Genomic DNA, 26,977 nt, shown 5'->3' on the forward strand with positions numbered 1-26,977 from the left:
GGTGCCAGGACAGCCTGATAGGTGCTAGAAGTACAAGCACAGCACGTTTCACATTTTATTATGTTATTATATATATATAATTATATATATATATATAAGGATATTTCACTCTCACCACCATAAGCTCTACTTCTTGCACAATTCAATACACAATTCTATCACGTACGATGCATATCATACAATACAGAGTTAAATTTTATTGTTTCGTTAGGATTTTCTGCTCCATTTTTGGCGCCAGACACTGACAGGCCGTACCCATGGGCAGTACGCCCCGCGCCGAGTCCTCCCCGCAGCACACAGGCCCCGCACGTTGCAGGAGGAGGTTCTTCTGCAAAACAGCACGGAGAATTTATGGAGTTTATGAAGGTGACATTGTAAGGGCAGTAAAATCGGGAATTGGTTTGCTGCTATAATGTGTATTTGTATGCGTTCAAGTAGCAAGTAAGCTAAATGGATACCAAGTAGTTGCCTCTGAGTAACTATTTATCTCCCCAAAAATTACCTATGCTTAGCCAATCAGGACTAAAAGGCAAATACAGGCCTCCTGACACCGCCTGCGTTAAAAATTTTAAAACTATCCCAAGTGTTACACACAACCCAGTGCTTCCAGCCCCCACGGACCGTGGCCAAGCCGCGATCCCCGGGCCCTGCAGGCCATTTATAAGGGCAGAAAGCCCACATCATGGCTGCTGCCGTTCCCGGCGCTGTGTACGGTGCCCTGCGGGCGAAACCTGGCCCGAGGGGACCTGCGGGACCCCGAAAAAGCCCCCGGGGCCGGGCCGGGTCCCCCGGGCCCCCCGCCGCCATCACCGTCCCCTCAGCCCCGCCGCCCGCCTCCGCGGGGCCGACGGACGCCGGGCCGTATTCTCCAAGCGCCGCTACGCCGCGCGATTGGCGTAACGCCGCGACCCGCCGCCAACCCTCCGCGCGCGGCCCGCGGAAGAATTTTACGCCAAACGGCCGCGCTCTTCCTCCTCTACGTCAGCCGGAGTTACGCAACCTGCGTACGCCGCGCACTTACGTAACGTGCGCCTCGGCCCCGCTTTTCGCTACCCGCTGGAAGGGGTTACGCCATTGACTCCTTGCGTACCTGACTTTGAGGAATAGGAAGAGCGCTGCTCCCCTCCCTCCCCTCCGCGCGCCGGGGCTGTCGGAGCCGACGGGCGCTACGCGGCTTTCGTACCCGCCGCGCCGCCCGGAGAAGCGCGGCGCCGAGCCGCTTCGGGGCGTAGTTGGCTTCCGGGAATAAGCGTAGGCATTTTGCGAGGGCCGCAGTTTGCGCAGCGCCGGGCCGCCCGTAACGTAAGGCGAGCGGGTTGGGGCGGCGGCGGCCATTTTGTGCCGGGAGCCCGGAGGAAGAAGACGCGAGCGTCTCCACACGCCACGGGCCCTGGAGCCGACCGAGAGCCCCGCCGTCCCCTCCGCCGACGTCCAGCGGGTCGCGGACCCCCTGACGAATTCTTCTCCTTTCGTGTCCCACCCGAGAGGCGAGGTGGCGCAGAGCGATTCCTCCGAGACGCAGCCGCCCCTGGCTGGCCCGTCTCCCCGCACCCCCAGCCCCTCGCCGTCGCCACGGCCGGCCTTCCGCTGCCTCTCGCCCACCCCCCCGGGGGCGATGAGGGGCTTCGGGGACCGGGGGCGCGACCGAGACCGCGGCGGGTAAGGGGGGGGGACGGGGAAGGCCGGGTTGGGGTTTGGGGGGGGGGGGGGGGGTCTGTGGAAGGGGCCCTCGGCGCCGTGTGAGGGGCTGGGGGGGGGTTGGGGGGCTGGGGGGGACACGGCACGACCCCGTTGTGGTGTTGGGGGGAGATTTCCCCCTGTTTTTTTGTGTTACGAGGGTGGGGGGGTGTTGGAGGGACTAGGAACTTTATTTCTAGCAGCAAGGAGTGGGGGGCTATATATGGTATATTATGTTTTCTATTCTTCGCAAGTGCTTGCTTGCAATCAGGCCTCCCTTTTCTGCTCATTCCCTTTATATATATATATCTATCTATATTTATTTTTTTTTGCCACCCCTGTTCTCCTGCCCCTCTCCTCCGCCCCCCCTGCAAACCCTGAAAGTCCCAGTGGCCCTGGCAAGGGTGGCTGGCCATGCTGCTGCCCTTCTGGCTGTCATTGCATTGCTCCTCCTGGACTTCTTAGAAAGATGGCAGTTGGTGAAAGGTCTCCCCCGGCTGCACTCCCGGGCTTATCGTGAGAGGAAATGAGATTGAAAGCTGCTGCCGTGCGGGGGACTCGCGTTCTCAGGAGGCCGAGCTCAGTAAACATGGCCCTGGACCACACTTAACGAGCATGACCAAGCTGACGTAGCGATCGAACGGGAGTTGTCTGTCTGGCATGGCTGAGGCCTAGTGCTTGGTACTTCTGAGGCCACTGTTGAAAGGAAGCTGGCGTTGGAAAAGGTTGTTGCAGGCTTAATGTCTTTTTCACCCAAGGATGGCAGTTTTAAAAAAAAAAAAATTCTAAGTGCTGTGGGTAGTGTAGGGTAAGTACAGCATAGGATGGCGTTATAGTACGTAAATAGTTTGAGGCTTGGTTTTATGTGCTAAAAGTAATAAGGCTTTCATCCCAGGCCATTCTTTAAGAGAAAATTAAGCCCTGTTTAGGAGAGTGGCACGTTCTGCCCTTCAAATCCCAAGCAGCTAGGCCTCCGTTCGCAAGGATTAACAATAAACATGTCATGTGAGTTTTGTTACCAAATTAGATCTAGTCTGCCATATTAAGAATGAGTCTTACGTTTTTTATTATTATTTTTCCCTTCTCTCCTACTGGGAGACTGAAGAACATTTTGTTTATGTTGAAATCCATTTTAGCGTTTAGTTTCTCTTCATCTGTGGAGAGAGATAGTCGTATTTTCTGCTTTATCTTTACCTCCATATTTCACACTTTGAACTTAAAGATCCTTTTTTTTTTTTTTCTCCCAATGCAGAGGAGGGTTTTGGTGTTTTTTTTTTCACCGTGAGCTTTCCAGCTCAGTGTAACGCAAGGACGTTGCAGTGAATGCTTTGGCAAGTCTGAGATAGTTGAGACCCCCAGCTGTTTTTGGAGTTCAGTGAGCAAGTTTGAGAATGCAGATTTCTATGCGGTTCCCTAAAAAAAAAACAACACACAAAACAAACTCTGTCCAAAGTGTTGTTATGATACTTAGCATGCCTTAAAATGTGTGTAATCCCCTTCTGCATAAAGATTTTGATTATAAATGGTTGCTTCTCTTTTAAATCAGGAGTTTTGCGTGAGTAAAAGGAGTGTCTTTGTGCTTCTCTGTCAAGTTTTTGGAAATTTGAGTTGAAAATCACGTAATGTATCAGGAAATCGTGTAATGTATCAGGATTCAGCTTGTTACACACATTTATTTAAGGTGTGGAAGTATTTGTAACCACCAACATGCATCATCCTTCGTAAAGAACCTCTGTGAAAACTTGGGACCACCCAGCACGCTGTGTTTGGAAGTTTACCACCTTCTCAGTACTGATTCTTTCATTGCCTAACACATGCGGGCTTTCTGTTTTCTTCCTGCTAGGAACAAGCTGTAGGTGGCTTCTTGGGATGGGAAACTGTCCTGTTTTGCTCTGGAGTGTAATAAACTTGCTCAGTTCTGTCCCAGAAATGGTGGCACAGTAGAGTTAGAGAAGAATATTTTGGGTCAGCCTGAATTTCCACTTACTGGACAGGAGAGCTGTTGGAAAATCAGTGAAATGATCCCAGATTTAAAGTAGTTTAACTGGAATCGGAATCTAGTTGCTTGTGATGGGAACACGAGGTGTCAGTGGCTGCCAGGTTAGCAGAGGCAGCGTTTCAGGAATGCTGCGGGGCTCCCTTCTTCCAGGTCAGCGTGCAGCCATGTTGTGCGTGAGAACGGAGAACTGAAACTGCACGACTTTCAAGCAGAACGTATTGATTTTTCCCTCTGCATATTTGTGGAGCAAATGCCCACAGTCCGCAGCTGTTTCGGTGTCCAGTCTGTTCTTCCACGTGTTTCCTTCCACAAGGAAACTCTCTCACCCTCTGACCTGCCAGTTGACTTCAGTGAAACTGCCTCTGCCTTTTGTTAGAACAACTCAGAAATGTAAAGAGTTGCCATTTTGACCTCAGGTTAGCATGATCAGCAGCAGAAATCCTTAGTAAATGTGAGTGTTCCCTTACATGATAATTTGTACATTTTTTTGTTACTTTGTCCAAAAGAAAACATAATGCTGAATTTCTGAAGTTGTGTTTTACAGTTTTTGCATGTGACAAAAAATGCTGACATACAGGTTCTCGTAAAACTATGATGAGAAAATAAAGGGTATTTATACAGGAGAGAGGAGGCTTAATGAAGCAGTTTCATCAAGACAAGCATTTTAGAATTTACTTCCCAGGTTTTAAATTATATCTGCCACACTTAGTTTTTCCAACAGCATAACCCCTTGTTCCTGTTAATACACTTTGAGTTCCGCTTTTTTGGTCTCTCAGTCTCTGTCACTTGTAATTTCCGTTGGGAAGCAATTTAAAGAGCAGATGTAGCTAATGTCTGAACAGAGAGCCTTGTAATTAGGATAACACAAAAATTTCCTTCAAATCTATTTTAGTTTTTATCAAGCCCTTCTCTCCTCGAGTTACAGTATGAAAACTGCTTGGGGATTTTTGTTGCGTTTGGTTTGTTTCATTAACTGTTTTTATTTACTAGCAGACTGCTTGCATAAAGTGCAGACGTTGTGGATTTGTTCTCTAAAAGCAGGCGCTTCTCATGAATTCATGTTCTGCGAAAAGCTGTAGCTTTATTAACCAGAATTTGCATTAGGACAAAATTTGATCTGATAGCTGGTGGAAAAGTGCCTCCTGCTGTGTTTGTATGATATGAATGAAAGAATTATAACTAGCTGGCGGAATTGTAAAATACAGAATCATTGATAATGTTTTTGATAATTAAAATATTTATACTACCCAGTTTTCAGTTATTCTTAACTCTTACCAGAAGCTCATGTTTCATCCAGTGCATCCATGAGTTATGACAGTTCTTACCCTTCTTCAGAGTATTAAAATAACTGGGTGAATAAAATTGAGGTGAGAGGGAGAACAGTAATTTCTAAGTGGCTGTTAGGAAATCTTAAGCAGAGTTAAGCATTTTTATTTTATTTTTTTTACTCTCTTGAATCTTTATCAGAAGTGTTTGAAAAGGGATAAAATTTTTCCTGGGTGCTTTTATGTATTTTTCTTCTGCTACTCTTTCTTTTTTTGAAAACAAAAGCTTTATTGCTTTGGTTCCAGCATTATGCATAGTCTTCCAAGCTTGGGTGGACTTGTTTACTTTCTGTCTTGACTTGTTTTTTATTTGAGGCACACTGCTTGATAAGAAAGGAGAGAGGACACAGGGAGAAGGTGAAATAGCTATTTTTGTGCGAAAACTAGCCTTGAGATACAAGGAACTTGCGATTAGAGATTTTTCCCACCCCTTGCATCTATCCTGTTTTATTTATACTCTCAGCTTCGATACAAAATAATTGCTGTAGCTGTACCAGCAGCTTTGTCCCAGGAGAGGGAACCAAGAGACAGAAGCTTGGTGACAGAAGCTTTAAGGCAGTGACTTAAAAAAAAAAATGGCTGTACTGGAAGCAACCTCTAGGACGGGTTTGGATTAGAATGGACTTTGGGCAGGTGAATGTTACAAATATTACCATAGCAATTTTCTTGGAGGGGGTGAATTTTGGTAGAATATTATGCTCGTGTCAACCTGGGGTGTGGGAGGAGTGTAAAATGCTTAAGAAACATTCAAATTCCAGACTAATTACATTGTTTATAATTAACGTTGACATTTGCAGCTTTGGAGCAAGTCGTGGAGGTCCTCTTCCTCCAAAGAAATTTGGTAATCCGGGGGAACGCTTACGTAAGAGAAAATGGGATTTGAACGAACTACCCAAGTTTGAGAAGAATTTTTATGTGGAACATCCAGAAGTGGCCAGGCTTACTCCCGTAAGTCATTAGGTTCTTTCTGTTTCATTTTTACGTACAGCAAAATGTCACAAGTGGAAAATCATGTCCTAGGATGTCTGGGACAGCGTGTAATAGAACTGTCTTTGTTGAGTTTGTTTGGTGTGCGTGTACTCTGCTGGATAGCAGAGTCATTGTAACATCAGCAAACACGATGCTTCTGCTTTCAGCTGTCTTTACGCAATTTTTTTTTACATTTGATCATTTGTAATGCATCATCGTAATGCTGCTGCGGTCTAGTTATTTGAAATTAACCAACAAGAATGTCACGCTTCGTCACTGAGGATTCAGACTGGAGAACTTAAAAGCTGTAATACTGGCGAGGCCCTGGAAGAACCTAAAATAAAGAACAGAGTGGCATAAACAGTTGAGAAACATTTGGAAGGCCTACGGTTTTGTAATAATAATTCAGGCTGAAAAACCAGAACCTTGGGACACAGCTCATCTAATCCTCAGCCCCACAGCAGAGCAGGTTGCTCAGCACCTTGCTCTATCTTTGGATATCCCTCAGGGTGGTGAGAGTCTGAACCCTGTCTGGGAGGCTGTCCCAGGTTTTAATGCTTCTCATGGTGTTTTTTTCCACTGATAACTAATTGGAATTTCAAGAGTCTGCCTCCATCTCTGTAACACCCATCAGGTAGTTGAGGATACCTGTTAGATTCCCTCGTTAGTCCTCTTTTTCCCAAGCTGCACGACTCTGGTGCTCCCAGTCTTTGCACAGCCTGTACCTTGGCCTCTAGCTTTCCCTGCCGTAATTGGACACGCCTGGTTAAACAACGTCCTTCATGCACTGGGGGCTCAGAGCTGGACACAGCACTCTGCATTTATAGATCATCTCCCCTTCCTACCCAGCTAGTCTAGTTTTTTTCCTCCTCTTTCATGTCTTCTTATATTTAGAAACTAACAGGTTTTATTCTTAATGCAAGGGAACTTGAAGAAAACAAAACGTTTTCTTATCCAATTGCACATACTTACAAATCTTCAAGTCACATATTCATGGCAAGGTTTTATGGCATAAAGGAGACAGTGGCTGTTCAGAGACAGCAACTTGAACTACTGAACCAGTTAGCTTTAGGTGCTGTATTTGCTTTAGCCAGCTAAAAGTAAAAGGATTTTCACATTATTCTTATTTTTTTTTTAATATATATAGTTTTAGTTTTAAACTTTTGTTTGAGCTCTAAATTTTTCATAAACAGTAAATTTACTGCTTTGGATAAAGTGCATTTTTCTATTGATTTTTGGTGAGTGTTAGAATAAGGTAATGAATTGTGGAAGCAAGTTGCTGAGTGCTGTTGGGCTTGTAATATAACATAGGAAAAAAAAAAAAAACAACAACAACAAAACATCACACTTTTCCTAATCCTAAAACTGTTCTTATGTGGATATGTGTTTTAGAAACAGTAGTAAATATTGTGGGGCCTTAGCATTCCGTCACGATGTTGTTTGAGCTGCTTTCATGCAGAAAACAAATGCTGCTTCCAAAAAGGTTCTAAGTGATATTTCTGAGTTGTGGGCTGTGCAGCAAGAGCAACGTACTTAGCCACTCCTGGAATATTTTAATGGAAGGAGCAGGACTGCCCTGCTTTCTGCTTGTTTGTTGCATATTAGGGCCTATCTAATTTGTTTAGTTCTCAGCACTGTCACACAAAATTCATTTAATCTGTTCCTCTGCCTCTGTTCACTTTTGAAGCTCTTGATAAGTTCTGCCTTCTGAAAGATGGGTAAAAGCTTTTAAAAGATAATATTAATGCACTTTTCATTAAAAAGACTGCTTGGAAGGAAACAGCCATCAGTTCCTTTAGGCTGCACAGAGAACTCCCAACTTTTTGCATGTTGGAGAACCTACGTGATTGTTCAGTCTCGGGGTAAAATCCTTACGAGAGCTATCCTTCTTAGATCTTCTTGTCCAACTGATCTGCCAAACTAAACTGTTAGTAAGAGGCGTTAAGTCAAATAATAGATGCATGCACTGTAAGTCTCTGCTGATGCTCAGCATTTCTTTGTTTTTTTTTCCATGTCAATAGTATGAAGTTGAAGAACTGAGAAGGAAGAAAGAGATAACAATTCGAGGAATGGAGGGCTGCCCCAAGCCTGTGTTTGCCTTCCACCAGTGTAGCTTTCCGCGTAAGTATTCTACCATTCTTTAAGAAAATGTGGATTATTCAACGGCAGCAAGTGTTAAGGCCTGTTTCATCTCCGAAAGGTCTTCTGAAGTTGCATATAACCTCAGTTGGCCTTCAAGAATTTTTTTTCCTTTCTTAAATCCTTAGAGTATGTGATGGATGCCTTGATGGACCAGAATTTCACAGAACCCACTCCAATTCAGTGCCAAGGTTTTCCACTTGCTCTCAGTGGTCGCGATATGGTGGGCATTGCGCAGACTGGCTCCGGGAAGACACTAGCGGTGCGTATTCTCCTCGTCTATGTGTTATTTCTTTCCACAGTTGCCTTCTGGAAATGATCCTTGGCTGCTTCTTACTAGTTTTTCATCTTGACAGTACTACAAGCATAGAGTGAGGTGATGCCATGTTTTTAAAGCTTTCTTTATTGCATCATGGGTGAGAATTAAGCCTGAACCCATCCAGCCTGTCTTATCCACAGGCATGTGTTTTGCATGTCTCTCTGATGCTTAGCCTCTTCTCTTTGGTCCATGCTTATGTTGCAGTTTAATAACTAGTATGTGCCTATTTGTTTTGTTAACTATACAAGTTAAAATAAAGGATGGTTGAGTCTTCATTAAGGCATTAATTTTATCTGCAGCAGTCAAGAAGCAATTCCATGCTTTATGAAAAGCACTGTTTAGAGCAAAGGTTGCTCAATTCTACTAATGTAGGCTCCAAATTTTAAATGAGCTTTCTCTTCAGAGGTGCTAAGCACCTCTGGTTTTTTACTCTTGCCAGAAGCAGTTATGGTTGCTCAGCAGCTCTGCAAATCGTTTCTTCTGTTGGGTAAATGCAAATACCTGGTTTTGCAAAATCCTGATCTTAATATAGCTGAGGTTTCTACCTATCTTTGGAACATTACGTACTGGATTCTGAAGGCCTGTTAGGCTAAGTGGGCTCCTGCTGTGGTCCAGCTGTCATGGCAGGTGGTCACTGGCATTGAATATTGAAGTCCTGTGTCTTGACTTAGAATTCTTCTGTTTCAGTACTTGTTGCCTGCGATCGTTCACATCAACCACCAGCCATATTTGGAGAGAGGGGATGGCCCAATTGTAAGTGCTTGTCAATTCTCTTCCTTTCTGTGTGTGGCACCATTAATGAGATGTGCTTTATTTAATTGGTGTATCAGAGTAGTAAGTAGAGAGTGTTTACAATCACAATGTGAACATCCCACTCATTAGTTGAAATTTGTGCAATTGCTGACATAATCTTAACGATATTTAAATGTTTTAGCGAATAGAGAGCAGATGGTCCGGCTTTGCTTATGGTATTTGAGCAGAGCCCTGAAGTTAGGGATGTGTGTACAGCTTGGCTAACCTGAACTGATTACTTCTGCAGTGCTTGGTTCTAGCACCGACCAGGGAGTTGGCCCAGCAGGTGCAGCAAGTGGCTGATGATTATGGCAAATGTTCAAGGCTGAAGAGTACCTGCATATATGGAGGAGCACCCAAAGGTCCCCAGATCAGAGATCTAGAAAGAGGTAATTTCACTGAGATCTTTAAAATGGGGGTCTGCAAGATTCTGTAGGAGATGGTGTTGCAAAATATCAGTAACCTTGAAAGTAATCTTAATTCTGTTTGGAGAGGTGAGTGGCTATCTCTTTTTCCAGTTAAAATGGTAGTGCGTATGATAATTTTCTTCTCTGTTGTATAATGACTTACTCAGATATTAGATCTCCTTCCGTTTTCTGAACTTTCCACTCACGAAGGTCAACAGGACTTAGGAAGGGGGAGGGGAAGCAACCTGTCAGAAAGGACAGATTATTTTGAGAAGGTGCAGTAGCAGCAAGATTAAGGAATGATTTTTTCTTAAGCCAGATCAAGTTTTCCACCTAAGTTTGTTCAAATACTAAAGTGTAATTTCTGAATTCATAGAAACTTCTTTAGACAGTGGTTTGTTTGTTTGTTTTTCCTGGTACTTCCTTGTTCTTAAGGACTAGGCTCTCTTTCTGGTCATGCTGCCCCATGGGGTTAATTTAAACAAAATTTATCACTGTGGCTTGAAGAGCTGCTCTTGAACACTTCAATAATGGGATGAAATCATGTAGCAGAAGGCTGTGGGATAGATCTGATCAAAAAAATGGTAGTGCATCCAATAAAAAAATAGCATTTTCAATGGTGGAGACAATGTTACATGAAGAGACCATGGGAGGATCAATGTGGTGGGTTTTTTTACACCTTCCTGGAGTGCTGTACAATAGACATTCTCCCACATATGGTGAAAACCTTTTGGTTAGAGGACGTGGACAGATTCCATGCTTGCAGTCCTTTTTTCAGTCCTTTTAGGTGTTTCTGTCTTTGGATGGTTGCTTAGTGCTTGCTGCAACAAAAATTCTTGAGTACGTAGAGATGAAAAATCATATTTTTTTGTCAGTTGTGGTTTTCCGGGTATTTACTAAATTTATTTTGGAGGAGTACCTCACTGACAACAGAGTGCAGTTTTTTCAGTCTCTCTGGAAGACTAGCGACTCTGTTAGAAATCTAATTCTTGCGTGAGCTTTATAGAAACTGAAAGTATGTCCAGCTTCATCAGCTCTGAGGAGTCCAAGTTGACACAGACATAATGATCTGGACTGTTGCAAAATGCTCTGCATCTGGAAGTGAAGTATCAGCAAAGCTATTTTTAATTTTTTTCACCTCACTATTTCTCTAAGCATAACTTCAGTGATTGTTTCTATGACACTTAAGAATACACCTTTAAGATTTGGAGATTGGTGGAAATCAGTCCCTTGTTAAAAAAAAAAAAAAAGTGTAATTTGTCATACCTGATACTAGCTTAAGAATAGCTGAGTTCTGTTTTTACACTAAGGTACAGGCTGGATGGTTGTCTGTCATGCTTAGGGCATAATTATTCTGTATTAAAGGCTATGGTTTGGTTTTATATACCTTTTTTTAAAAAAAAAAAAAAAAAAAAAAAAGGAAGAAGTAGAACTAATTTGACCTGTACAGCAAGAAGAGCACTTCATGTTTGTTTAACGTGTAGAGTTTAGCTGCAGTTCAGTTCTATTTTTACTGGAGAGCTCTCCAGGCTGTGTAATTCTGGCTGAAGGTAGGTCAGGGTTGAGTAGAAGCTTATTTCAGTTTTGATTTTTGGGCAGCGCTTTGCAGGTGTGTTCTGACAGTAGGCTTTTAGCTTCTGCACTGCATTTATTATTCTAATGGCACTGTAACAGTAATTTCAGAATGGAAAAAAAAAATGAATTATTAAAAGAAACTAGGGCTTCTACTGAAATGACTCAATCTTGGGTATGGATGAGGGTGGTGCTTTTTCATTTTATTTAAACAATTTTGCTCTGGAAGGTGATTCATTCCAACTAAAAATACCAATTGACATTCAAATGAAGAGCCTCATTCTTTTTCCTCCTTCTGTTTTGAAGGTGTGGAGATCTGCATTGCTACACCGGGTCGCTTGATTGACTTCCTTGAGGCAGGAAAGACCAACCTGCGTCGGTGTACCTACCTTGTGCTGGATGAAGCGGACAGAATGCTGGACATGGGATTTGAACCCCAAATTCGTAAAATTGTTGACCAGATCAGGGTACGTGAACCTTGTTGAAGGACAGCCTCCCTCGGTTTCCCATCCAAAGCCCACTACCTTAAATAAATCTTTTTTTTTTTTTCCCCTTTTTCATAGCCTGACAGACAGACTCTGATGTGGAGTGCCACCTGGCCAAAAGAAGTGCGCCAGCTTGCTGAGGACTTCCTACAGGACTACGTTCAGATCAATGTGGGGAATCTGGAGCTGAGTGCCAACCACAATATCCTGCAGATAGTGGATGTATGCATGGAAAGCGAGAAAGACCATAAGTACGTTGACTTGCCTACCATTTCAGGTTTTTTAGCTGCACTTGAAAATCTACATTGTTTTCTAAGCCAAATGTGAATTCTGAATAGTGGAGTTCTTTGCGGTATTATTTAACCTTTTGAATGTTACCAAACAAGTCCTGTAATTATCCAGTCTGTTGCATATATTCTCACCGTACCATTGTACAGAAGAGCTAAATTCTGCGTGCTGAATTCTGGCTTTGTTGATGTGGATGTGTATTATACGTTTTCTTAAACTGCGACAGCATTCCTGTATTCCTGTATATGTGGATATCTACACTAGCTCTCCTTCCTATTTTAGGCTGATACAATTGATGGAAGAAATCATGGCAGAGAAGGAGAATAAAACCATCATCTTTGTGGAGACAAAGAGGCGATGTGATGATCTCACTCGAAGGATGCGCAGAGATGGGTGATTAGCCTCCCCCTACCCTTTGCTGCTAGTGGGAAACAGAAACTGTAATAAAAGCAGTGAGGTCTGAATGTTCGCAATGCTATAGTTAGGAACAACCTGTCACTTCGGTTCTTTCTTTCAATTCAGTTTGGCTGAATTCAGCCTTAATTTCCTAGAAGGTTCCAATCCATCAAAGCCTTAGTGCAAGAGAGAATATTTGTAAACCGTGCAGCTTTCAGTATGTAAGAATACTGACATAATGAAATGACAAATTATTAATTTCACAAACATGGTTGGGCTTAGATGGCTGCTATATAATTAATGGGTTTAATGTGCAAGAAACAAAATTGTATGCACAGTAGGTAGATGAAGGCCAGAGGAGGGGGACAGGGCATTAAAACACTTGAGAAATGCATATTTTTTTCAGCCTTTTTACTGAAATGTCAATAAAGCTTCCTGTTGCCTTTAATATATGTACTTTCTGCCTATACTAATGTGCATCTCTGTTTGGCAGTTGGCCAGCTATGTGTATCCATGGAGACAAGAGTCAGCCGGAAAGAGATTGGGTGCTTAATGGTGAGTCCGTCGCTGAGGGGAGGATAACTCGGGCTGCTGTACGTAATTCAGATGTGCTGTTCTTAGGCTTTCTTTTGCCTCTATGACCAAGAGATGCTTTTCGAAGGCCTTTTGCCTTTGTGCTGTTAATTTCAGCGCTTGTATTTTTATTGTTTTTTAATTCAAAAATGGAATGGGATGATTGCTTAACCCAGAGAGATGGATTTTGAAAACTAGTTGACACCTTATATCCTGACTTGCTGGGGTTTATGAAGTTGTCTTGCCTAGATTCTGGAAAATGAGCATTTAGTGTAAATCAAGTTCAGGTAACTTTATCTTTTTTAAAAATCTTACTTCATAGCATGCTTTGTTTTACAGAGTTTCGTTCTGGAAAGGCTCCTATCCTCATTGCTACCGACGTTGCATCTCGTGGGCTAGGTTTGTACACATAGACCACTCTTGCCTACTGCTGCATATTTTTCTTCTTTGGACTGAAATATGTTTTCTTTTTTTAAAAAAAAAAAAAAAAAATTCAAAGCGTGATTTTCCCCCACATGTGAAATACGTTTTTTAACATTAATCTTTTTTTTTTCTTTCATATTCAAAGTCTCTTCCTGCTCCTAATGAACAGGCTTTGGTCTGCAGCAAGGCCTAGGCATGACTAATCGATCGCCAAGAGGGAGAAGAGACGTCCAATTATGCAACCCAACCCTTCCACCACACTCACTTCTTCCCCAGATCCAGCTTTTGTTGCTGGATGGTAGGGATGGATTGCTCTGTTCAGAGCCTGTCAGATAAAGCCCAAGTAGGACGTTGTGGGAGAGCATTTCAACGGCAAATAGCTAATATTCTCCCTGCATAATCCCCCCCCCCAGATTTGAACATACAAACCCCAGCATACACGCATGTTTACCCCGCAGATGTATTCACATCTGAGAAAGCACTGCTCCAGATTTTTGCTCTTGACACGTAACTTCCCTCCTCTGTGCTCCTTCTAGGCAGGACCACTGAGATCATATATGGCCACTAACGTAGCGCTACCCAAATGTGTAACTGAATCGAAATTGTGCCGCTCTGTTCTTGGTGGCTTGAAAATGATCTGTCTGGATGCATCAGTTGCGCCCCCTTTTTAAATAAGCATATTTGTGTGGTGAAACACTGCGTGCTAAGCACAGTCCCTGTACCTCTGCCCACTCGTAGAAGAGGAGGATGACTTCTGAGGTGCTCTTAGCTTAATGACGAGCACTGGATATTCCACCCTCCCCGAGTTTGGTAGAAGATAAAAACCCCTTGGGGGTCAGTGTCTTGTTACGGTAAACTTCAGACAAAATTACTGCAAGTCATTGCAGATAAGCTCAGAAAAATCTCTGGTTTATTAAAAAATCCCAGTTATCTGAGCTCTGTTTTTCCATATGCTGAAAGGGTGGCTGTGCTGTGCATCATATGGTCACTTTAACACAGGCAGACCATTACTAGATTTGGCAGCCTTTGTTCACACAACCTGCACCCCTACTTCCCTGCCCCCCCCACTCCCCCCCCAAAAAAAAACCAACACATCCAACACTTCCTCAGAGAGGTGATTATCTGGACTTCAGTCTCTGCCCTCTAGGGTCATGTCTGGACCTGTGCAGTTAGTACTTGGGCCTGTTGGGAGAAGGGACTGAGGCCTGAAACCAGTTTGTATGAAAGAGAGCTGCTTTCTCTAGCAGCGTTTTTTAAACAGGCTTGCTATGTGCTGGTAGCTTCTTTGTGCATCTTGCCTAGACATTTAAAACAGCTTCACTCCCCTCCAAAAAACACTCCCCCAAAACTACTCAATTGGATAACACTTCAGAAAACAGTCTCCCCACTTCCCATCCTCCACCTCGCCTGAGCTGTGGGGGGAAGGTACCAGAGTCTGTTTCTTGTTACTGAACAACATCTCTGCTTGTTTTGGGGCCCTGAGTTTGCTGCTTCTTAAAATAAGTCACTTAACTGGCAAACTTCTGGACGACTTCCTCCAAGATCCTGGAAAGTGAAGGCTTCTACCTAAATAACATAAAACAGGGGCGCGCGCCTTTTGGCTGAGTCACCAGGGCTTTCCCTCTTCCTAATGGAACATTGGTTTCAAAAAAGCTTCTTCCAGGTAAGTTCTGAGTCCCATAATGACTTCTTTGTGATGATTCCCTGGAGTGAGGTCCTCTCTCTGCACTGATTATTTTTTTTATTTATTTTTTTTTTGTTCAGTCTATTAAACTAAAAACATTGAATTTGTTTTGTTTTGTTTTCTTTAACAGAAACCTTGATATCAGCTACAGATCATTCTCAGTGCAGGGGTGGGGGCACATCTACATTGATGGTTGAAACAGCTCTCTAGACTAGCGTGTCTGCTAGTTTTTGTCCCTTCTGATTAATAATCGGAGACTGTCTGTGCCGTAGGGTATTCTGATGGTCTGACAAAGGGCATGTTTCCCAAGTAGCTGTCAGAAATGCTCGACAGCTTCAATTCTAGATCCTGCCACGTTATCTTCTAAAAGCGCAGGAAGATTGTGAGCGTGCACGAGCGCTCTGGAGCGTGCTAGGCTGGAGGAGCCGAGTCTTGCACTTGCTCGGGTCTCTCTTCAGCCAGCTGCGTGCTCTCCCAGGATCACTTTCTAGTCTGGAAACCACCCTTCCATTTTTCCTCTTCCTGCCTTCCCATTCTTCCCAGTCCTCCCCAGTCAAGTCAGCGCTGTCCGCATCGGTAGCTGTGCTTCCCTGCGCTTCCTGCCAGGAAAGCACGCCCTTGTATCCCCTGTGCTAATGCAAGTTGCTTTGCTACTGATGGATGTGCAGAATGGGACTGACTGAGGCTCCTGGAGCCTGCAACCTGTCAGAGTAGTTACGCCCTGGCTGGGAAGATGCAATCTGTCATGTGTACTCCTCTCTTTATTTCGCTTTCCCCTTTTAAAAAAAAAAAACAAAACCTGTTGCATCAAGGACCCTAGCTGGAGACTCGCGCAGCCCCCTGTGAAACCTGCCTTCTCACTCCCTTTTTTTGGTGTGATTCAGGACTTTGGAGTCAGCAAAGACTGAGGAGCCCCCCCTTTGCTGTAATAAGAAACAGACATAAAGTCCCCCCTCTTGCCACCACAACCGTCTCGTTTTTATTTTTCCTACGCCCCCCTTTGAAATTGATGCAGTCTGGGCAATAGATGCAGTCTGACCCCTTGGACGTAATTTTTGTACCTGCATTTTTTTTGACAAATGCCCCTAAGAGCCCCAAATCGGGGACAAAAAGCGTTGGAGGACCTGAAACCTTTACCTGAACCCAGGTTCTCCGGCGCTTCCCAACCAAATGGGGCTACAGAGAAGCGTCTAAGCCAGTTCACAGAGTGAGCGTGTGTGGGGACTTCTCGCTGCCACGGACCCTTGATGCATGCTCCCCGCGCTCCAGTGGTCCCGTGTCAGAGGGCGGAGTTTTCGAAAGGAGGCCGCCAAAAATAAAAGGCAAAGAGACGGGATCGGCTGCAGCGGTTTCCCACAGGAGGAGGGAGTGTGCATCGGTCTGGTAACAAACAGAGAATGTTTCTCTCTTTAAAAAAAAAAAAAAAAAAAAGGAAAGGAAATCACAAAAAAAATCTGTGTTTTATCTTGGATATTTTCAGAATATTCATCTTAAAACGCAGATTTTTTTTTTAATGAGCTGTTAGGTGACTTACTGTAATGCCATGCTTTATTTTTTTAAAAAACATTCTATACCGTAGCAAATAGGTGCTTTTGGTACTTCAAATGCTTTCACTGAAGCGTTACACTAACATTTACTTGGATTCTGTCTCATGAGCTTCTGAAGTCTCACTGGAAGGTGAGCGGTTCTGATCTCTGAAATTCTCATATTATTTTACAGCACGTTAGCAACTTCGGTCACTTTATTTCCTGCTTCCATTTGACACGGGAAGTAGGGAATGGTAAACAGAAAGCAGGATGGCCCAAATTACAAAAGCTGCTGAGAACTGGACAGAACAGTATGGTGAAATGTTAGTGTAATGCATTCTCGTAACTATGAAGCTAAGTTAAGGTATTCTAGGTATGATCTGAACAGTTTGTAATGAGTTTTAATGAGCTGAATGATAGTAGTGAGATTGGAGTGTCTTAAACTTCAGGCTAGGAGAGGTAGATCACTGTATTTTAGGATTGTAAATGATTTTTACTTGCGTTTTATTTCATGTTGCTAAGTGGAAGGTAAGTGATCTCATTACTGTTATTATTTGTTAGACTTCTCCCAACAGAGTAAAAGCTTTACCGTGGCAGTCCTACCCTTCCTCCACCCCAGTTTGCTGTGCCTGATGGTGTCGTTTTCACCATCGAGATTGTGTTTTGGAGAAAAAAAAAAAAAAGTACAAAACTCATTTAACTCATTGAAAAACATCAATGGAGTACAGAGAAATGCATTCCGGGGAGGATGAATTTGAGTGCAGGGAAAAACTGCTTTAAAACCACCACTCTTTTTCAGGACACTGATCTTTGTGCCTGATGATCGTAAATCGGAGTCTTCTACTCTTTTGGGATGAGTCTGTCTTGTATCTGTTCCATGCAGTTACTAACTTTGTGATGTGTTTTTTTTTTTTCTTATTACTGTCACCTGCATTCGTGCTCCCCACCTTTCGTTGGCACGTCCTCTCTTCTTCTCCCCTTTCCTCAACCCCACCCTCTCACTGTGCTTGGCGCCTGGGCACTTCACAAGACGTGGAAGATGTAAAATTTGTGATAAACTACGACTATCCGAACAGCTCTGAAGATTACGTGCACCGTATTGGCCGCACCGCGCGCAGTACCAACAAAGGTACCGCGTACACGTTCTTCACCCCAGGAAACCTGAAACAAGCCAGGGAGCTTATCAAAGTGTTGGAAGAAGCCAATCAAGCCATCAATCCAAAGCTGATGCAGCTTGTGGACCACAGAGGAGGAGGAGGTGGTGGTGGAGGTAAAGGCACATGGGGAAAGGGCTACGTAGGGAATAGCTTCTCTGTTTTGAGGGAGGGAAGATGAAAAGAGGGTAAGGAAATAGTAAGTACGAGTTTAAGGCGAGACAGGTTAACGATAGTTTTGTACCTAAGACCTCAAGGTGTTCAGGAATCGCAGTATTTCTCTCCAACAAAGAGGTAGTCCACCATTAAAACTTAGTTGGAGAATTTTTTTTCTTTTTTTCTCCTGCTGAGGTCCTCACACAACTAATTTTGCTTGAATTAATTCCTTGCACCTCCTACCTAAACACAGGTAACGGGATGCCTGTGCATACGCATGCAAAATAGAAACCAGCGAAGGGAAATTCTGACTGAACCTTCAGGGACTGAGACTACTTTTCCTCCCTCTCCCTGAAGGAATAATCAGTTTAATTACCTTTCCGAGTTAGTCCTGAGTTTCTTCTGTTTCCTTTGGCTCTGGGTGCACGCATTAAGAAAACTTTCTGAGCTTCGCCTCTGCGCCTTGAACAAAACGCAGGGATGAATGCAGACACGCAGGGAAATTACAGCCAAAACAACTTGCTCCTCGTGGGCAGCGTTGTGGCTGTAGAAGGGAGGGGAAGGGTGGCGTGATTACCAGAGGTCGTTGTTTTAAGACGTGTTCACGGTACTAAATCTTAACCGTATCCATCGCCAGGAGGCCGTTCTCGTTACCGAACGAGCAGTTCAGTAAACAACCCTAACCTGATGTACCAGGAAGAGTGTGACAGGAGGCTCCGGGGAGTGAAAGAGGGCCGGAGAGACTCAGGTGGCTTCAGAGACCGTGAGCGTGGTGACAGTTATGCCAACGGAGCCAACAAGACCTATGGCAGTGCCTACGGGAGCCCAAATTCCGCTTTTGGGGCAGCACAGAGCCAGTATGGTTACACTCAAGGGAGCTATGGAGCAGCTGCCTATGGCACGAGTGGCTATGGCACTGCAGAGTACAGTGCTAGTGGCTATGGTGCCAGCACCACAGCTGCCACCGCTGGGAGAACCTCACAGAGCACTACCCAACAGCAGTATGCAGGGATGGTGGGGCGCTCGGGCCAGCAGCCACAGCCGCTCATGTCACAACAGTTTCCTCAGCCCCCTGCCACTAACGTGATGGGCTATATGGGACAGACTGCCACCTACCAGTACCCGCCCCCTCCCCCGCCCCCGCCCCCCTCACGCAAATGAGACCACTCTCGCCTGCTGGTGACCAGTGTAGACCTCTTGCATTTAAAGGAACCTTTTCTTTCTCTTCTTTCCCATTGTGGTGTCTCTCTCTCATGCAGGTTAGGCTTAGAATTCACCATCCAGATCCCTTGAGCCCATCAAAAATGGCCCCCAGTCCACATTACTGACCCTGTCCTTTTTTTTTTCCCTTTTTTTTTTTTTTTTTTTTAAGAGATATATATAGTTGACTGGAAAATTTATTATTTTTTGTCTTGCATGTTGAGGAAATTGGAAATTTTATTTTCTCTAAAAAGAAATGGGTATAAGGCAGATAGGTCCCAGCTCGATCATCTTGGTGTCTAAGGTTTGTGTGAATCCTTGCTTTGAGGGGAGGAACTTTCTATCCTGTAATGCGTTAACTTAATTTCAGGAAGTATCCAGAGAGGTGGGGAACTTTGGGGAGCCAAAACGCAGTTCATTTAACATGATAAATGCAAGGGAGCAACGCTCACTTTTCCTAATCTTTAATTTTTATTTTTTAATAGCTCACTATCGTTGCTTGTAATCTATCATAGGTAACTTTCTATAGGAAAACTCTGCTCGTTTGTCTCGGTGGGGCGGTGTTCTGAGTAATGACCCACGCAGGTTGTTGGCATTTCCTGCAGCTCTGGAAACAGCAGTCCCACCTCCTGGGACCTGTAGCAGGGAAGTTGGGATTAAAACCCCGGTGTTGGTGACCAAACCTGTCATGGATTCAGTACCTGGAAGCTAGATACAGGCGCTGTAGGTGCTGCTGCTGCTGTAGTGTTTGGCCAAATAAGTTCTTGCCCTACAATCGTTAAACTGCAGCACTGTAAATGCATGCAACCTCGTTACTCCAGCTTGTTTCTGCTCTCAAGTTCCTATTGTTGGGTTTATTGAGAGGAGTCTTATTTGAGAGCCCAGAAATGAAACCGAACGGAGATCCTGAACAGCAGATCTCGTTTGTCCTGAACAAACTGCGTGTTGCCACGGGGAGTGTTCTCAATGCCACTACGCCGAACAAAACGTGACAGAGTTTTCTGCACTTAAGAGGTTTGAATAGGGTGGGCTGGGGGGTGGGGGGGCGGGGGGTGTAAGGGGAGGAAGGGAGGAGGAGGAGGAGATTGCCTGGAATCTCCTTTCCATGAGGTAAGGAGTGAGCTGGTTAGTGCATCTTAATTCTGAAGCTTTCTTTCTTTTGTACCTTGCTCTGACTATTGCTTTTCCTGGCTTTTTGAGTGCATTTCCCCGATCCATTGGTCCCTTTGAGCTCAGCTCTTGCAGGTAGGTAGCATTTTAGAAAATGTTAGAGAAGAGTGGAATTTTAGTAAATACGTAAATAAATAATAATTAAAAAAAAATGTTTATTTTACAGGCTAAGGTGGGTGTGAGGGGTTTTCCCCTTTAGTAAAGCATGTTGTCGACTTGTTACTTCTAATACCAGACGGTTCAGAGACAGTAGGTGATAATAGGAGTTGGCTGCTCTTGATCTGAGAACGTGACAAAAGAATGGATACATCTCCTGGTTTGTGAGGCATAATCTTTGCATTATGAGAGTGCAGGTTGTTTTCTTTCTTTTTTTTTTTTCTTTTTTTTTTTTTTCTGTTGGCGTTCTTGCATATGGATGAGCAAGGCAGCCCACCCCTTCTGTAGCAGAGTGGAACTTCTTATAGCCCAGGAAAAGAGCTTGCTTATACAGAAATTATTTCTTTTTTTAAAAAAAAAAAAATAAATAAAATCCCAGAGTATAATTTTGGGGGGTGAATGCACATTTTCTTGTGCAGTACACAGGTAGGTTGATGACAAGGAGAGGAAAGGGAGAGATTTTTCAGAACCTTGTTTCCCTCATCCCATCTCAAATTCCATTGCTTGGGCAGGAAATTTCTTTGCTTGTGTTCAAGTGAAAGCCAGAAACATTTCATTTATCCAGGCACTGACTGATCTGTCTTTGGCCTCCCTCACAAGCAAGCGTAGAGCTGTATTTTATTTTGACCTTTTTAAAAAGATTTATGAATTTGATGCAGAAATGTGTTGGAGGGGCGTAGGAGTAGGACATCTTGCTGACCGGCTTTAAAAAGGGTCTCTGGACCACCAAAGCTGCCTTATAGTCTGCTATAGCTTTCACTTCTTTTTCGGGGGGGACTTGCGCAGGTGTAAACGTGACGCGCCAAGTCCCGCAGTGCGTTATTGTCACTGAGGTCAGCTGAAGTCCAGGGGCTCGGCTCAGCTCAGAGTGTTAACCAGATGTTGACCGCATCAAGGCACCGCGGCATGTGCTGCCCCTGTCCCACCTGGTGCTCGCTGCTCTGTTCCATCTCCCAGCTGGAGGGCCCTTGTTGATTAAAAAGCGTTAGCGTCTAGTAGTGTTTGCATTGTTTTTTTTTCGATCTGTAAAAGTTCTGTGGGAGTGTCGAACGACTCGGGTGTCTCCTCCCCTCCCACTTCCTGAAGAAATTTACTGTTTGGACTTCTCTGAACAATGGAAGGGTTAGTGGCTTTGTGTGGGATCAGCATCTCGTTTCACACTTGCTGGTCTCTGAACACATTCCTGTTGTATTAATGAAGACTTGAATTGAGAGATTCATAGATCTGTGGTGTTCAGACACAGGATACTAAGAGCTATGTTACTATTCTTAGTTTGTAAATTGTCCTTTTGATACCATCTTGTTTTCTTTTGTAGGTATAAATAAAAACACTGTTGTCAATAAAATGGTGAGCTTTGTCTTTATTTTTGGAGTGTAAAACAGTCTTTGCCCCTGTTCTCCCCCGTTCCGGAAAAAAGTCACATCCAGGGAGTTGGAAACACCTGCTGGCAGCCCTCTGATTTTAATCGAAACGTCCCTCATTTGTAGGACACGAGGAACAGTCACTGCAGGCGGGTGAGTGGGGATTGAATACACGGGAAGATCGGAGGCCCTTAGAGAGTGGGGTTCAGGCAGAGCTAACTTTAGGGGGCTGCTCGTGGTTAAAACAGCATCTGCCGTGTCAGATGTGGCCCCGTGTGGAATGAGCCAGTCGTGGCCTTTGCGTAATGAAGTGTTCCCTTTGCTACAGGCACTTGCTGAAGAGCTAACATGCAGCGACCCTTTATTTCCCTTTTATTCCCTCTAGTGCCTCAGGGTCAAAGCAGAGGCATGTTTTGGAGGTGAGTGTTGAGAAAAGCAGGGAGAGAGTGATTTGTACTATCTTAGTATTGGCCAGCACTACTGAATAGCACCAAATTCAAGTTAAAAATACAAAAAAAAAAAAAATAAAATGGAGGGAGAATCTCATCCAGGCGAAAAGCAGACCCGCTTTCCAGGCCCCGTTGTCTTCCTGGCACTCGAGTGAAGCTCAGCTGAGCCGTTCTTCAGTCAACAAGGGCCAGGAAAGGAAAGCTGTCATCCTAAGAGCTTCATCTTCGGAATTTCTTGGGTTGTCTGTGGGAATGTCTTCAAACAGGCATTGGAAGACTGAGCTTCTTCCCTTTTAGGACTATGAAAGGACAGAAAGAGAAGGTAAGGAAGGGATATTGTTGAAACAAGGAAACACTTCCCGAACCTGCTGTTTGGAGTGCTAGGTAGTGCGTCGTCAGGTTTGCACACCAAAATTTCCCCATTTTTTTTCCCTTGATGATGTAATATGGAGCCTGTTTTATCCCTGATGCATTTTTGGTCTTATTTAATTTTTAAATAGAGAAAGAGCCATGAAGGTGGCCTGTGGCCAGACCCAGCACGCCCCATCTCACCTGGTGGAGGCAGGTTGGATAGGAGGCCCCTTGGTGTGGTGGCCAGCGGCAGGTAAGAGGCAATGGGCAATTCCATTTAAACACATAAAAAAAAAAGGTGTGTTTTATTTTTTATTTTTAATTTTTACTGTAAAGGTGGTCAAATGCTGGCACAGGCTGCCCAAAGAGCCGTGGTGCCTCCACTCTGGTGATGCTGAGAACCTGACTGCACGTGGCCTGGGGGAACCTGCTTTAGGCGACCCTGCTGTCAGCAGGGGGCTGGAGCAGATGCTCCCACCCTCAACCGCTCTGAAACACGAGCTTTTGGGAGCTGAAAGCTTCCTCCAAATACCTTTCAGGTCCTCGTGTTAAACAGAAAGCGGCTCGTCGAGTTTTGAAAACAAGATAAAGAGAACTCGCATTATATAAAAGTCCCTTTACAATGCTTTGGTATCGGCTCTGAAGCCTTATTAAATAGGTTTCTTTATATAACACAGCCTTGCTTTTCTTATCGGAATCGCTGCCCTTTTGTCTGAGCTCCTCCGTGTTAGAAATGTTTTGAAAAGATGCTTTTTTTGCAAGAGTGTAAGAGAGATGCAACCTGCTATAATATTTCTGGTTTCCATAAATGACTGCAGAGTATTTGCATATCTCCAGTCACCTTTTCTTCCACATGATCCAGAAACTGGTGTAAAATAAAAGAGGGAAGAGAAAAAAAAAAAAAAAGGCAATTCTCTTCCTGCTGTGATGTCCCAGGGACAAATACATATATTTTTTTCTTTTCCCTCCTGTATCATCTAAATTTTGTGGCTTTGTTGCTACTGATGCAAAGCCCGAAGCCAGCAGTTGGTTCCTTTTCTCCCCTTTTGTTCCACCTTCCACAACTGCAAAGGCTGTGGGTTCCTAACAAAATGTAGAAGGACGCAGGACATATGAATTAAACGAAGCTAAAATGGGAATTAGTGGAAGAAGAAAAAAAAAGGAATTGACGTGGAGCGCCTTGATGGTGGTTTTACAAAGTAGTTTTCTAGCCACAGAGATTTTTTTTCAATGATGGAAGGAAGTCTGAATGTGCTTGACCTGCTCAGTGCTCCTGTCACCTCTCCATCAGCAGGAATATCGCGTGAAGCCCCTAAAGGTCCACCCCCCAAAACCTCAAACACAGGCTTGTCCCTACTGGTTTTGGCAGCCTAGCTGGGAAATGCAAACAAAGAAGAAAATATTTGTTCGTTTGGCTACATTTTGTCTAATTCCACCCTCCTCAACAGAAAAGCGAGTCTATTTTTTTTTCCAGTCTCGGCAAACCATCGCGTGTGCTACCAAATTTCATGCCCGTGATGAGCTCCTTCGCTCTGGTATGCAGCCCTCTACCCGAGCAGAGCGCTGCAGCAGAAGGGGCAGCTGGTTTTGGCAAACAGAAGGGAGTGTCTTGTACGTGCAGATGCCTGCCTTCCTACAGAATCAGCTCTTGGGAACGCTGCATCTTTTACACCACAAGAAAAAGTAGGCTTAATAAAACCTCCATATGTCTGCAGTTGCTTTCTCAGGTACGGCGTCTGCCTGCGGCTATTTTTTCCTCCCCCCTCTAGGTTTTTTTTTTTTCTGCGTGATTCATACATAATCTGTCAAAACGTACATGGAAGCGAATATGCCGAAATTGTTAACTTCCTAGGGTGGGTTAAACCAGGCTGAGCTCTGGTTTAATTTCTACCCAAACAAAGCACAAGATAAACTCACGTCAGGCTTAACAGCGCAAGCTGCAGCCCCACCGCCCAGCGCAAGAAGGCTGAATGAAATTTTTTGGATTTACACCAACCTTTGGTAACGTAGAGATAGAAGAAGTCGCAGTAGAAGATGGTTTGCACCACGCCGGACACCACCGCGATCTGGTCGTAGAACTTCTCGGTGTGGTAGCGCCAGACCCAGTTGGCGATGTAGAGGGCGCGGTAGAGGCCCAGGAAGAAAAGGTAGTGGGTGGTGATGGTCTCCGCTTCCCCCGTCTTGCTGATCATGAAGAGCTGCGGGAGGATGGCCACGGACTCCAGGTAGATGGAGAAGGTCCAGAGTATCTGCAAAACCAAGGCGGTGAGGGCGTGGGCCTGCCCTTGGCACTGAGAGAAGATGGCATCCAGAGGTGGTGTGCTCTCTGAGGCCTGCATCACCTCCCTCACGCTTTTGGCAATAAAAATCTCGTTTATTTAACGTCCTGGGCTGCTGTGTCCCTCCCCAGCCCCACGGTCTCCTCACCTCCAGCGGGGTGAAGCTGTGGTTCTCCAGGAAGGCCAGGCCCGTGACGGGGACCAGCAGGAACTCCAGGCGGAAGGAGTCGTTCTCGCTGTCAAACGTCTTCCGAAATCTCACGTAGATCATGTAGACGGTGACGTAGGCGCATATCAAAAAAATGACCTGGGGGAGGGAAGGAAGACGAAGAGAGCTCGGTCACCCCACCAGCGCTTGGAGAGAGACAACTGTTAAGGTTCCTGCTGCAGAAGGACGCCCAGCCTTGGTTCACTGCGTCTTGTTCTGCTTTTCTTGGGCTAAATGTGGCAGTGAGGGGGTTTTGTGGTCAATAGAGGACTGGAGACACCACAGGGAGCATCTTTAGCTGCCCTTCTGTCTATAACCCACTGTGGATTTGGTGATGGTTGGAGGAGATGGAGTTTCTCCTTCCTCTCTCTGGCTGAAAAGCCAGCGTGGTGAAGATGCACCCTCACCTTCCCCGGGAAACCAGAGCCAGCCCAGGGAAACCTCTCGTTTTCGTGCTGCCCCTCCTTACCTTCATCACGGTGTTGTAGGCAGAGATGAAGGTAGTGAACAGGTCCAGGTAGCGGGTTGTGAAGACCAGGGCGAAGAGGATCTGGCTCTTCCCAGAGATACCTGCGTGGCGGGGAGAGGCGGGCAGGCAGGTGAGAGGAAAGCAAATTCGGGTGCAGGTTTAGCCTCGTGCCTTCGTTGTGAGCAGCCGTGTACTCACGCGGCCGGCCTCGCCACCAAGAAAAAACCCTTTCCCTTCCCTGCCTGGCTCCCTCCACGCGCCTGCCCGCCCCGCCGTGGGTTTGTGTGCTGTGCCACCTGCCGCACCGGGGGATTGCAGTGGGATGGGTGCTGCTGAGTCACTGCGGCTCCCAACCCCGAACCGAATCTGCCTGCGGGAAGCAACCTCTCCCCATCCCTTGCCCGAGCAGCCTCGGGAGCCTGCCCGCTTTTTGGCAGGGCCTCCAGCCTGGAGCAGTTTTTCCCTGGAGGTGATGGCTTTTGGTGCCACCGCAACTTCTCCTTTTCCACCTTATCGCCCCCAGCCAAACACCTGCGCGGTGGCGGCGTGCCGTGCCACATCACATCCTTCCAGCACCTCCTGCTCCCTCCTGGCGGAGAAACCGCCCCGTGCTGGGCTGGTGGAGGCTCCTGCAAGCTGCAGCAAAGCCCCAAGGTCAGGGTTTGGCGAAAAACCCACCCAGGACTACCAGCAAGGGGTGGGAGAAGCAGCAGGGAGGAGGAGGAGGAGGCTGATGCCCCCGAAGGGCCTGGGTGCAGTCGTTGCCTGGGCAGGGTCCCCTCCTTCCCTGGCACTCACCGGCGCAGGACTTGGACCTGTGGATCTTCAGCAGGAGGATGATGATGGCCAGCAAGTGGGAGATGTCCCCCAGGATGCGGAAGACGTTCATGGTGGCTCAGGCCCCTTGGCGCTGGTGGGCGAGGGCGGCCCTAAAACCCCGCGGGGAGCTTTATCCTCGGCCAAACTCTCGCTCACGTCCCGCTGAACTTTCCTCCTCCTCCTCCTCCCGCCGCCTGCAGCTCTCTTCTTCTGGCGGAGGAAAACTCAGCCCCTCTTCCAAGCACCTCTCCCCCTGCCCTCCAGGCCGGGCACCCCCCTGCCTTGATGTCCCCACCGTGGGGATTTTTTCCTTTCCCAAACCTTCAGGGCCTGGGCAAAAAGTTGGGTTTTGTCCCGTCGGCCGGGCCGGGCTGTGCTGAGCAGCCCCAAAGCCAGCGCTGGGTGACGTGGCTCCCGGCTGGCCGGGGAGGAGGCAAAGGAGGAGGCGGAGGCGGGAATAACTGCGCTATTTTTCCCTTTTCCTTTTTTTTTTTTTTTTTTCTTCCTCCCCTTCCTCTCTTTTCCCCTACTTGTCTCAAGTTACACGTGGAAGCGTCCTTAAAGGAGCAAAGGCAGAGGGGACGCTGCTTGTCGGGCTGCTGCGACCTCGTGTCCCGGTGGGGCAGCGGGA

General features: G+C 45.6%; 2 protein-coding genes across 2 annotated transcripts; one reads left to right on the forward strand and one right to left on the reverse strand.

Annotated features, from left to right (window-relative positions):
• The first annotated feature begins 1,312 nt into the window (after positions 1-1,312).
• DDX17 (DEAD-box helicase 17) lies at positions 1,313-19,247 on the forward strand. The gene is made up of 13 exons (XM_032194806.1): positions 1,313-1,659; positions 5,799-5,949; positions 7,992-8,091; positions 8,238-8,371; positions 9,116-9,181; positions 9,468-9,609; positions 11,506-11,666; positions 11,763-11,935; positions 12,255-12,365; positions 12,862-12,923; positions 13,281-13,340; positions 17,605-17,844; positions 18,522-19,247. The coding sequence occupies exons 1-13, from the start codon at positions 1,616-1,618 to the stop codon at positions 19,043-19,045; spliced, it is 1,968 nt and encodes a 655-aa protein (XP_032050697.1). The 5' UTR covers positions 1,313-1,615; the 3' UTR covers positions 19,046-19,247.
• A 2,496-nt stretch (positions 19,248-21,743) lies between these two features.
• Positions 21,744-26,758, reverse strand: KDELR3 (KDEL endoplasmic reticulum protein retention receptor 3). Its single transcript, XM_032194819.1, has 5 exons — positions 26,326-26,758; positions 25,528-25,628; positions 24,999-25,157; positions 24,568-24,820; positions 21,744-22,519 (listed from the first exon to the last, which is right to left on the reverse strand). Exons 1-5 carry the CDS (start codon positions 26,414-26,416, stop codon positions 22,479-22,481), a joined length of 645 nt encoding a protein of 214 aa, XP_032050710.1. The 5' UTR covers positions 26,417-26,758; the 3' UTR covers positions 21,744-22,478.
• Positions 26,759-26,977: the final 219 nt, after the last annotated feature.

This window comes from Aythya fuligula, chromosome 1, assembly GCF_009819795.1.
Source record: "Aythya fuligula isolate bAytFul2 chromosome 1, bAytFul2.pri, whole genome shotgun sequence".
NCBI classification, from domain to species: Eukaryota; Metazoa; Chordata; class Aves; order Anseriformes; family Anatidae; genus Aythya; species Aythya fuligula.

Excerpts from the sequence above, each read along its gene's own strand:
- DDX17 (XM_032194806.1), top strand. The coding sequence starts at position 1,616 with ATGAGGGGCTTCGGGGACCGGGGGCGCGACCGAGACCGCGGCGG. Across the intron at positions 9,610-11,505 it reads GATCAGAGATCTAGAAAGAG|GTGTGGAGATCTGCATTGCT; the intron begins GTAATTTCACTG and ends TCTGTTTTGAAG. Across the intron at positions 17,845-18,521 it reads AGGAGGAGGTGGTGGTGGAG|GAGGCCGTTCTCGTTACCGA; the intron begins GTAAAGGCACAT and ends ATCCATCGCCAG.
- KDELR3 (XM_032194819.1), bottom strand. The coding sequence starts at position 26,416 with ATGAACGTCTTCCGCATCCTGGGGGACATCTCCCACTTGCTGGCCATC. Across the intron at positions 25,629-26,325 it reads CAGGTCCAAGTCCTGCGCCG|GTATCTCTGGGAAGAGCCAG; the intron begins GTGAGTGCCAGG and ends CCCGCCACGCAG. Across the intron at positions 25,158-25,527 it reads CCTACAACACCGTGATGAAG|GTCATTTTTTTGATATGCGC; the intron begins GTAAGGAGGGGC and ends TCCCTCCCCCAG.